The sequence below is a fragment of the Thamnophis elegans genome, chromosome 8 (genome assembly GCF_009769535.1).
Source record: "Thamnophis elegans isolate rThaEle1 chromosome 8, rThaEle1.pri, whole genome shotgun sequence".
NCBI lineage: Eukaryota > Metazoa > Chordata > Lepidosauria > Squamata > Colubridae > Thamnophis > Thamnophis elegans.
Window position 1 is genome coordinate 72,605,966 of NC_045548.1, and position 12,399 is coordinate 72,618,364.

At 44.6% G+C, this 12,399-nt stretch overlaps 1 protein-coding gene across 1 annotated transcript in view; it reads right to left on the reverse strand.

Annotated features, from left to right (window-relative positions):
- Positions 1-2,696: 2,696 nt before the first annotated feature.
- The window catches only part of ZFAT (zinc finger and AT-hook domain containing), a 119,168-nt gene continuing 109,465 nt past the window's right edge, over positions 2,697-12,399 (reverse strand). Inside the window, exons 16-17 of the mRNA XM_032222991.1 lie at positions 4,963-5,214; positions 2,697-3,481 (exon numbers count right to left, since the gene is read on the reverse strand). Of these exons, the coding sequence (XP_032078882.1) occupies positions 4,981-5,214 (234 nt within the window). The 3' untranslated portion in view covers positions 2,697-3,481; positions 4,963-4,980. The remainder of the gene's footprint in view (positions 3,482-4,962; positions 5,215-12,399) is intronic.

Below are 12,399 nucleotides of genomic sequence, written 5' to 3' on the forward strand. Positions count from 1 at the left end.
TCTTTTAAAATCACTAACAAACAGGTTTTTAAGTTTTTAACTCCAAGAGAACGGCACTCTCAGTTTGTAATATTTGGAGGTTTTTATTTACCATCGATCATTCAACCCTTTTTGCAGGCCTAATTTAATCCAGCAATATTCGATGCCAATTCAAGTTACTATAAGCAAGTACAGGAAAATAAATGTTAGCTTCCCGAGAGAAGCTAGCTATTTTTGAAGTACATATCTGGATATTTATAAGCCTGTAATGTTAGTTTTATTTCATTTCTGCTGCAGAAGGTGACTCTTCAGGTGTTTTTTTTTTAACCAAATTATAGTTACAAACCTAGTTTACTCTTCTTCCTCCTCCTCCTTCTGTTCCCAAAATCTAGCTCTTAGGTGGAGAGTAATGCATCATCTTAAAGCTAATTAACTTTGCAGAATGGAAAAATATACAGGTATAGATTTCAGTTGCAGCAACAAATAGATTTTGGTGACCAGGTGGTTTCTTCTGTATATTAAGGATTTAAGGCTGCTGGAAGTAACTCCTGAGTGGTGAGATGACAGTCAGGGATGGCTTAATTTTTAGCCACAATGATTACTTTTTTATTCTGTGTTACACCTAATATTTTGTTTCTTTTTTTTGACTTATTCAGAGCTGCCATGTGTTATGTGTGTTGGGAGTTATGCATTATTTTTTCCTGTCTTATTTGGAGGTTTTACTCTATTTTTCTTTTTCTACTGGGTATGTTTTATTTATGCTTGTAAGAAGGCAGGAATTTCAATGATTCAATGGCATATGCATTCAATAAATTTAATAATTTAATGTAATAAATAACGGGGAGGTATTAAGGATTTATTTCAATTCTTCTTTTTATTTTCTTTGGAAAAAAAAAACATATTTAAGTCTAGACAAGGACTTAATATGTTGCATCCCATCTTTCCAGCAAAACTATAGGGAAAAGAACTGAGATACTGACATTCAGTAACAGTAGGCTTGGACATAGGGCCTGGGGTCTCCCCCATTCCCCCCGGCAAAATGGGGTTGCCTATTTAAAACTTGTGTTATGTATATTTTAAAATTCCATTTTATTTGATAGAAGTCTCTTCAAGACCTTAGACATAAATAGGTCACAAGAGTTAAAGTCTAAGCTGTTTCGTATGTCAGATGATAGAATTTCTGCTCATAATCACAAATGGATAAAAGAAGTCAGGTTATTCCTAATTCCCCCCCCCCTTCTTTCTCCCTCAGAATAAAAATAATAATAATAATCAATCAATCTCAGGTTTTAACCATGACTTGTTGGCATTGTTCTTTGGAGGCTGAAGGGCAAGCTCTTCATATGATTGGGTGCCAATCATAACGTATCTTCTCTCTTCTCCCCTAAGCAAATTGAGAAGCAACATCTCCCCATCAATCAGGGATGTCCAACCTTGGCAACTCTAAGACCTGTGGACTTCAACTCCCAGAATTCCCCAGCCAGCGTGATTGCAACTAGAATTATTGGTCTGGTGGAAACAATCTTCTTCAAACTCATGTTCCTTTTTCTGCAGAATTTTCACCCCATTGGGGAACCACTTGTTAGAACTAGGCACAAAACACCTACCACAATTTTATTTGAGCCTCCTAGCCTCTATTTGCTCTGTTCTTCAAGGAGGCTTAGTAAAAATTAGGCCTTCTCTAGACCAGCCCTGACGGCCTCTTGAAGGGATGTGACCATAAACCCGTCAGGTGCCCTCAGGATGGCCAATGTATTTCATGGCAAATTGTTTAGTTTTATAAAGACAGATTAACCATAATGGATGTGAGGTTTGGCTACTGAGCTGGGCTTTTCCATGAAGAAAATGTTCAAACATTTGTCAGACGGGGAAAACAGGACCCCAAACTCCACTTTATCACTCTAGTTTTCACAGCTTTCTTGATGCTAAATTATTTCTCTATGGCTCAAAATTGCATTCGTTATGTATTATGAGGAACATAATCCGGCAGTGTGAACATCAATCAGAAATAGAGTGGCCAAGCTCAGGGAAAAAAACAAAAAGACCACATTTTTTTTAATACTTCTGAAAAACACTGCTGTAAACTTGCAAAGGGGAACAGGGGAGGAAAAGCAAAATAAAATTTCTGGGATGGTTAGAACTAGTGGTGGGTTGGAGGCGGTACGCCCCGGTACGTGCGTACCGGTGCCTGCCACTATACCGGAACGGTGCTTTGGCGGGCTTGCCCACCCGCCTTCGTTCCTTACCTGTATTTGAAGGAAACGGGCCATCTCTGCACGCGTGCGCAGCGTATGGCGCATGTGCGACGCTCCATTGAGCAGCTGGACCGTCGTAGGCGGTGGGTGTGCATGCGTGCGCAGCGCGCGTGCCTGTGGTACTGGTTGCAACGGGAGCCAAAACCCACTACAGGTCAGAACCTCCTCAGCCTTCCCAAATAATTTTCAATCTAGGTCCGTGATGGCAAACTGCGTGCCACAAGTGGCATGTGGAGCCATATTTGCCGGTATGGCAGCCTTCAGCTCCGGGGTGCATGTGCGCACTGGACAGCTGATTTTCAGCCTTCCGGAGCCTGGGAAGATTGTTTTCGCCCTCCCCAGGCTTCAGGAAAGCTTCCAGAGCCTGGGGAGGGCAAAAAACAGGCCCAATGGCCCAACAGGATGTTTAGGAACGAACTTCCGGTTGGGCTGTTGGGTTGTTTTTCGCCCTCTCCAGGCTCTGAAGTCTTTCCTGAAGCCTGGGGAGGGCAAAACCAGGTGCGCATGTGTGTGGGGGAGGGTTGAGTGCATGTATAGGTGGGGGGGGGGTCACATGTGCATGTGTAGGTGGGTGGGCACACATACGCACAGTTTTGGCACACCTTTAGAAAAATGGTTAGCCATCCCTGATCCAGGTGCTTCAAATTCATAGTAATTTAATAAAACGTTTCCTTTCTAAGAGGAGGAACCAGGCGCCTGGGGAAACTACGGTGGCCGTTTTGCCTCCTTGAGAAACCGGAAGGAGGGTGAAGTTAAAAGATGAACCATCCAAAAATGGGAGCCCAGTTCCTTCGGATAAGATTCTTAAAAGGCTTTGAAAACTCAAGTCACGTTCTGGGTTTTTTTCGAAATTCACAAAGCAAAGCTCCTTTAGAAGATTAAAAGGGCGACTTCTTTCCAGAAGCAAGCCAGGGAGCCAAAGATGGGGAGAAATAAGCTATGGAGCTTTATCCTTAGACACAGCTTCGCTGTCTGGGCCTTCTCTTTTGCCGGATTGTCCTTCTGCCTTCTCAAGAAGCTTTTCAAACGGTGATTAAGAGAGTCTTTTTTTAAAAACACTACCCTTTTCTTAAAGTGCATACAACACACCCCGATAGTTTTATCGCGCCCCGTGGCACTTTGCCAATGTTCACTCCTCTCGGTTTGTTGGCTGAGGTCTCCTCACACAGTTGCTGCTCAGGATGCTTATTTGATCCCTGCAGATCAATCGGGATCGGTGTAATAAGACGCTGTGATCTCCTGAGTTCCTTGGGAGAAAGGGAAAGATTCGTAAAAAAAAAGCGGATCATGGCTCAGTATGTGTCAAAACATCTCCTCTGCGAAAAGCCATTAGGGGAAGCCCTCGACTTACGACCATTTGTTTAGCGACTGTTCGACGTTGCAAGAGCACTGGAAAAGTGGCTTGCAGCCGGTCCTCATGCTTATGACCACCGCAGCATCTCCATGGTCACATGATCAAAATTCAGGCGCTTGGATACTGGCGTGTCCTGGGGGGGGTCACGTGATTGCCCATTTGCAATCTTCCCAGCTGGCTTCCAACAAGGAAAGTCAACGGGAGAAGCTGGATTTGATTAACGACCATGAGATTCACTTAACGACCGCAGGGATTCGCTTAACAACTATGACAAAAGAAGTCATATAATCGGGCATGACTCACTTAACAAATCACCATGCTTAGGCAATGGAAATTCTGGTCCAGGTTGTGGTCGTAAGTCAAGGACTACCTGGAGTCCAATCACCTGCCACCCTCAGGTCTATGAGGAGTGAAACACACCATGGATTTACCGTATTTTTGCAGTATAAGACACACCATTTTTCCTCAAAAAAGAGGCTGAAAATCTGGGTGTCTCTCTATCTCTTTATCTCTATTTCTCTCTCTCTCTCTCTCCCTTTATCTACTTACCTAACTAACTACTCTCTCTCCCTATCTACCTACTGTATTTCTCTCTCTTTCTCTCCCTCTCTATCCCTCCATCTACCTACCTACTTTTTTAAAAAAATTGCCTCTTCAAAACCTTAGTGCGTCTTATACTCTGGTGTGTCTTATACTCTGAGAAATACAGTAGTAGCTGTAGGAAGCACTTTTTATGCTTGCTGTCAAATATACACTTGGAAATATTTTAGCGGTGTCAGGAGTTGTTTAAAAGTTGAATCACTGCAACTGGACCAAAGCTTATAAATCTGAGACGTTTCTTTGCTCATCCAAGCAACTTCATCAGTCAGAGAAAAATTAGTTAGGCAGAGAATCAGAGAGTCGTTGGAATGTACCAACTCTTGCCACACCAACTTCAAGGGTTTCTCCCCCAAAATGGTTTGCAATATGTCAATGAAGACACATCCTCCAGTGCCAGTGCTGGGATTCAAATAATTTAACAGCCGGTTCTCTGCCCTAATAACCAGCTGGGTAGGCAGGGCTCAATGGTCATGTGACTACGTGGACACGGCCAACTCAATGTCACTCACGTAGATGGGTGCTTCGCCTTAGCTATTACAATGTAGTAAGGGTTAACCAGAGAGGCAGTTTCTGTGAGCAGGGCAATAAAGATGAGGCTAGAAACAACACCAGAATGTTTCCTTCCTGCCTTCCTTACAGGATTAGCCCTGTAAAGTGGAAAAACACCAAAATAAGATTTCTTCCAACAACCGGTTCTCTGAACTACTTAGAAAGTTAACAACCGGTTCTCCCGGATAGGTGCGGACTGGCTGAATCCCACCAGTGCCTACTTACCTGCCCGGAGGACTTGATTTAGATGTCCTGTGCAGATTGCTCCTGCTCTTCCATCGGCTGCAGGGCTTCTTGCACGTAAACGATCAGTTCTGAGGCTTCTCCGCCCTGCGTATAAACGGTCACTGTCCCAATGCCTTCCACGTCATCTGAGGAGACCACCAAATGGTGCTGCTCGGACAACTCCAACGAAGCCGGTTGCAATGTTTCCTGAATCATCACAGTGTGATTAGCTGAGTCCTCCTCTTCGGTCACCTGCCAGAATGATGGGAAAGTTACAAAAAGCTTGCACAAGGGAGTGGCAATGAAGGGGAGCAAAACTGGTAAGAACGAAGGCCTTAATCCAGTGGTGGGTTCCAGGCGGTTCAGCCCGGTACGGCTGTACCAGTAGTAGACGGGAGCAGCGGCCACCATACCGGTATGGTGGCTCGTTTGGCCCACACACCTGCTCATGTTCCATGGCTGTTTTTGAAGTAACCGTGCCAATTGCGCACATGCGCACAGCATGCGGCGCCTGCGCGACCTCCCCCAAGGAGCTGGGTGTTACAAGGCAGTGGTGTGCACATGCATGCGTAGTGTGTGTGCCTGACTAGGATGCCCGGCCCCGTGCGCAGCGTACCGGTTGCGACGGGGTCCAGAACCCACCATTACCTTAATCTCATAAAATGCCAATTATTGGCTGCAGATTTCAGTAGCGTAGACTGTAGGGAAATGATTAGACCAGAATTGCCTGCTTGACTATGGTGGGTTGTTAAGCATGTATTGGAACTGCCACACATGAGCAATCCATCACAAGAAGATATTTAATGGGTTTCCAGCTGGCCATCATTACATGGCAATTGACCTGAGGTGGCTTAGTGGGTTCTAGAAGGTATTTGTTAATGGTGGAAGGTGAACTAGGACAAACCAATGAGAAATACATTCTTAAAGGTTCCACAATTGGCTGCCGAAGTGGAGAGCTCAGCAGATTCTATGCAATAATAGAAGATTTTTACACATTCCTCTCTCTGGTCCAGAAGCTACTTTCTATTAGGCAGCTCATATTTGCTAGTCTTCTAGCCCAGTAGCCCCAACCTTTTGGGACCGGTTCCATGAAAAGAGGACCTGAAGGTGTGTGGTTTCACATGCTGCCTGTATCCCGAGGATGGGGCTTCACTTGTTGGCGCAGTCCCGTTTCTGGCATGCCGCGGTCCGGTGCCAGTCCATGGACCCTTGTTCTATGCCAGTGATGGCAAACGTTTTTCTGCTCAGTTGCCAAAAGGGCACGTGCATGTGCAATAATGCGTGCGTGCCCACACCCAGAATGCAATGCCCTCCCCCCGCTTATGTGCAAACAACCCTCCCCCCCTGCATGCGCACAAGCCTCACTGAAGCCTCCGGACAACCAGTAGGCCTGTTTTTCGCCCTCCCCAGGCTTCAGGAAAGCCTTTAGATGGCAAAAAAATGGGCCCAACGGAAGTTTGTTTCTGAACTTCCGGTAGCCCATTGGGTCCATTTTTTGCCCTCCCCAGACTCCGGAAGCCCGAAAATCAGCTGGCTAGCTGACATTGGGCAACGCCTCATATGCCCTCAGATACGGTTCCACGGGCCATATGTGCACCTGTGCCATAGGTTCGCCATCCCGGTTCTAGTTTCTCATGGTTCCACCACAAAACCGTGGTCGACTAAAGCGCGCTCGACGAAACCACGTACCTGACGTCATCACAGCGCGACGAAAAAAGCACGCTGTGAGCGGTAAAGCTAAAATTAACGTGTAAACCTAAACCTAACCCCCCGAAACCTAACCCTAAACCTAACCCTAAACCTAACCCTTAACCTAACGCTAAACCTAACGCTAACCCTTAACCTAACCCTAAACCTAACCCTAACGCTTAACCTAACCCTAACCCTAACCCTTAACCTAACCTGAATCCTAACCCTAACCCTAACCCTTACCTTAACGTGAATCGGCTTGCTTTAAAAGAGCTTTTTAAAGCGCCCTTTTTTCTCCGCGGTCGTATTTGTCGCGCTGCTGATGACGTCAGGTACGCGCTTTAATCGGGCGTGCTTTAGTGGACCGCGGTTTTGTCGTGCCATGGTTTCTCATGACCACAATAGTAAGACAACTAAAGCACCCGATACTACCATGCAATTCAGGAAGGTTCAACCCAGGGGTGAAATGCTACCAGTTCGGGCTGGTTTGCCTGAACCGATAGTTAATTTTTTTTCCCCCACGATCGTGTGGCACAGCTGATTTTTGCACAGCTGATCGTCAGAACATTTTTTTAGCATTTTTTTTTACTACTGCAGTAGTAAAAAAAATGCTTAAAATAAGTTTAAAAAAAGTTCCAACGATCAGCTGTGATAACTCCATCAACTCTATCTAATTCCCTTTTTAACTTTTGTAATATGTGTTTTTTTTTAAATGTTGTACACCGCCCTGAGTCCTTTGGGAGAAGGGCGGAATATAAATCCAATATAGAAATAAACAAACAAACAACCTGTGCGTCAATCAGCTGTGCTGTGCGATTTATATTTGCTAGAAAGCAGGGAATTCTGCTTTCTAGTGAATCTAAATCACGCAGCACAGCTGTTCTCGCCCCTCGTTGTTCTACTTACCTTTGCAGAGTCAGAAAAGGCTTCGTAGTGCCTGCGGTGTGCATGCGCATAAAGTGCGCAAAGCGTGCATTTGGTGCTCATGCGCGTGAAGCAAACTGGTAGCAGACTTCAGAACATTTCACCCCTGGTTCAAACAGTTTATGCTGTGGATTTTCTTCCCACACAGATGTGTAATTCTCATAACAGTTTATCTTAAAGGAACAGCTGGCCCAGCAATGCAAATTATAAACCTCATAAATTCAGCATCCAGCAGACTAAGGATGAAAATATTGGAAGCCAAAGGATTCCTTCCATCTCAGATGTGAGCAGCAAATGGAGCAAAGAATGGAAGAGAACAATCGTGCACTTATTTCAGAATACAAATGCAATCATTTTGTGCCAAAAAGGTCATTATACGATATGCTTATATTCAACAAGACACCACTTTAGGTGAACATGCCATGGTAGCTGTACCATAAAATTGATTTACGCTGCCTTCTTTGGGGCCACAGAAAACGTCTGACTTTTATGGAGGCCTAGATTCAGTTGAATTTATGGCAAAAGAGGGGGAGATACATGGAAGCATCACGGTCCAGGAAACGCAAGGGTGTCACAGTGATAGACAGTGACAGACGAGCTGCGCAGGAGAAAGGGATTCTACTCCTGACAGACATTCCTGTTCTTTCTGTCAATTCAGATTCGGATGTCCTGGTTCTCAAATGAAAGATCAAGAACTGGAATGTACTATATTTTTTGGAGTATAAGACGCACCTTTTTCCCTCAGAAAAAAGACTGAAAATCTGGGTGTGTCTTATACACTGAATACAGCATTTTTTGCTTCCTGAAACCCCACCCCCCAAAATGGCTGTGCAGGGCATGGATAGCTTCTAGGAAACTTTTAGAGAGCTCCTGGGGGCTGGGGAGGGCAGAAATGAGCAAAAAACAGCCCGGTTTTTGCTCAATTTTAACCCCCCCCAGCCCCCAGAAGCACTCTATAAGCTTCCTAAAGGCTATCCATGCCCCCCCTTTTTTTTTACAAAAAACGGGCCCGTTTTCGTGACAAATGAGCCATTTTTTGCTTGTTTTTGGCTCCCCACCCCCAGGAGCACTCTGCAAGCCCCCCAAAGGCTATTCATGCCTTTTTGGAGGGAAAAAAACAGGCCCATTTTCATGAAAAACAGGCCATTTTTGGGAGGTTTGCAGAGTGCAAAACCTTTTTTTTAATTTGCCTCTTCAAAACCTTGGTGCATTTTATACCCAATTGCGTCTTATACTCCGAAAAATACGGTAGCTTGGTTAAGGGATTAAAAAAATGGTACATGTTAACCTCAACAAATATTCACATATCAATATAAATTATAGCAGCTCAGTGGCTAAGTCGCTGAGCTTGTCGATCAGAAAGGTTGGCAGTTGGAATCCCTAGCACCGCATAGCGGAGTGAGCTCCCGTTACTTGTCCCAGCTTCTGCCAACCTAGCAGTTTGAAAGCACGTAAAAAAATGCAAGTAGAAAAATAGGAACCACCCTTGGTGGGAAGGTAACAGTGTTCCGTGCGCCTTCAGCATTTAGTCATGCCAGCCACATGACCACGGGGATGTCTTCAGGCAGTGCTGGCTCTTTGGCTTCGAAACGGAGATCTGCACAGCCCCCAAGAGTTGGGAACGACTAGCATGTATGTGCGAGGGGAACCTTTACCTTTGTAAAGCTCCACCCCAGACTTCCCTGAAGGCAGCCACCAACGGTCCCCACGAAAAAAAAAAAGCCAGTAATGACCAAAACTGATTTGCAAAGGAAGAGAGGAAGTCGAAAAACAAAATGCAAATTCACAGGGCTGTACGTTGTCCGTAAGGCAAGGCAAGTCGGTGAGACAAAGGCTCAGGCAGAAACACGGGTCAATGCAGAGTTTTTCCAAGGCCAGGGAAATGCATGCCATAGCGCAGTGGTTCCCAAACTTGGCAACTTTAAGACTTGTGGACTTCAACTCCCAGAATTCTCCAGCCAGCAGAGCTCTGCTGGCTGGAGAATTCTGGGAGTTGAAGTCCACAAGTCTTAAAGTTGCCAAGTTTGGGAACCACTGCCATAGCGAAACAATTGTTCCTGACAAAGATGCCCTCCTGCAGCCTTTGCTTAAGTCAACCCAACCCAGGTGTTCCTTGAGAGGAGGGGCTAGGCGACTTCCTCCCAAGCAGCTTTCCTTTGAGCTCCCCTGTGCCCCATTCTCTGTGCCCTCGGATCCAGCGGGGGAGGCAGCTGTTCCTCATCCGAGGGGATCAGCTGCTTCTCATCCCCATTGCTGATCCTCCCAAGTTTGTGAGAGCAGGCAGCTCCCCGTCTGGTCAACCACCTCCCCGGTGCCTGAGGGGCGTGAGACAATATTGTCCTCTCTGCCCTCTCCAAGGGAGACATGTCATCCCTATCAGATGGCCCAGGTTCCAACTCCTCCTCCAAACTAGGATCTGATGGGACCATGACCCCTATATACAATTAGTTGAATATAGTCAACTAATGGCCAAGGTTAAAATTGGTGCTAGATAAGGGTCAAGGGAATTCAAGGTGGGGCTGGACTTAAGTCTCTTGTGGGAATGCAATGACTCCAAAGTGGTGACACATTTAATCTCACCTTCCAGCTCAGCCTGCTCTTCTTCTACAGCATGAGAGATTAGCTAGTCACCCAGGTCCAAATTGTTTTTATTTTTATTCTCTGAAGGATGTAAAAGCTGCCCTGCTCGATCAAACAGAAGGTCCATCTAATAACATTTCCCCCTTTTCGTAACTGACCTTCAGGCTTCTTCCGAAATTGGTGTTTTGAAACTTGATAATTTCTCTGCCATGGTTAATGGCTGTTGATCTATCTCAGTCTTGCCCAGCTAAAAATGCAGGGAACTGAAGCCCAGCATATCTAGGCAGATCCACTTGGGCAAGATTTATTTAATGTCTACTTCTCCTAAAAAGTTAAGGCAACTCTTAAGAGCCAGTAATAAAAAACAGAATTAAAATGTGTAGTTCAAGAGAAGTAAGTTCTTTTTTTTCTATTACATTAACAGGGAGCCAATATAAAGCTGAGAGTGAACACATTTCTTTAGTCCGGTATTTTAAGTCTGGAGTTGTTTGTTTTTATTAAAATGGCAAAATTGTCACCTACAATCCAAATTCCATGAAGTACAAAAAATCTTCATAAATTGATAGATTCCAAGTTGGGGACATGCTATTCAGCATCATATCCTTATTTCTCTTCTCACGGAACATAGAATAATAGAGCTTGATGGGACCGTGGAGGTCTTCTAATCCAACCCCCTGCTCGAGTAGGAGACCCTGTACCATTTCAGATAAATGGTTATCTAGTCTCTTTCTGAAAACGTCCACTGAGGGAGCACCTTAAGAAGAGCCGAGGTGGCGCAGTGGTTAAATGCAGCACTGCAGGCTACTTCAGCTGACTGCAGTTCTGCAGTTCGGCTGTTCAAATCTCACCGGCTCAGGGTTGACTCAGCCTTCCATCCTTCCAAGGTGGGTAAAATGAGGACCCAGACTGTGGGGACGATATGCTGACTCTGTAAACCGCTTAGAGAGGGCTGAAAGCCCTATGAAGCGGTATTTAAGTCTAACTGCTATTGCTATTGCTACCTACAACTTCTGAAGGCAAGCTATTCCATTGGTTGATTGCTCTCACAGTTAGGGAGTTTCTCCTTAATTCCAGGTTGTTTCTCTCCTTGGTTAGCTTCCATCCATTGCTTCCCATCTTGCCTTTTTAGTACTTTGGAAAATAGTTTGATCCCTCATCTTTATAGAGCATTGTACACCAGAACAACTTTATAGAACACTGCACACCGGAACAACTAGACACAAGGACAGTTTTTTTTTCCTGCATACCATCATTCTGCTAAACAACTAATTCCCACAACACTGTCAAATTATTTACTAAGACTGTATTACTATTATTCTTCTCATCCTTCCTATTACCTATCGCCTTCTACTTGTGACTATAGCCTTGTTGCTTGTATCTTTATCATTTATATTGCTTCATTTAGTTTCCTAGTATGATTTATTTAGTGACACATGACTGATACAACAACTAAGTGTTGCATCTTATGATTCCTGATGGAAGTATTTTTTATGTACACCAGGAGTACTCAACCTTTTTATACCTACCGCCCACTTTTTTATTTCTGTTAGTAGTAAAATTTTCTAACCGCCCACCGGTTCCACAGTAATGGTGATTTATAAAGTAGGGAAGTAACTTTACTTTATAAAATTTATAAAGCAGAGTTACAGCAAATGCCTACCGCCCACCCTGAAAGCTGGAAGGCCCACTAGTGGGTGGTAGGGACCAGGCTGACTACCACTGATGTACACTGAGAGCTTATGCACCAAAGACAACTTCCTTGTGTGTGCAATCACACTTGGCCAATAAAGAATTCTTTGTAGGAGCCCCTCAAATATTGGAAGACTGCTATCATGTTTTCTCTAGATTAGACAGTTCCTGCAATCATTCTTCGTATGTTTTAGCCTCGCCCCCCCTCCCCAAATCATTCTTGTTGCGCTTCTCTGCACTCTTCCCAGTCTCAACATCTTTTCTTTATATTGTGGTGACCAGAACTGGATGCAGTATCCCAAGGGTGGTCTTAATAGGGCTTTGTAAAGCGGTTCTATAGCTTCGCACGATCTTGATTCCACCCCTTCTCAAAATTCAAAACAGATTTCTCAAAATTCTATTAATAATAATGTGGCTATTAAACCGAAATGTGACAATCACAGAGCAGAACCAAATTATGTATGTCAACATCCCTTCAAATACATTTTACTTGTAACATGAAAATACTGACACTCAACCCTTCTTCGACATCTCCTGATTTACATAATGAAAAAG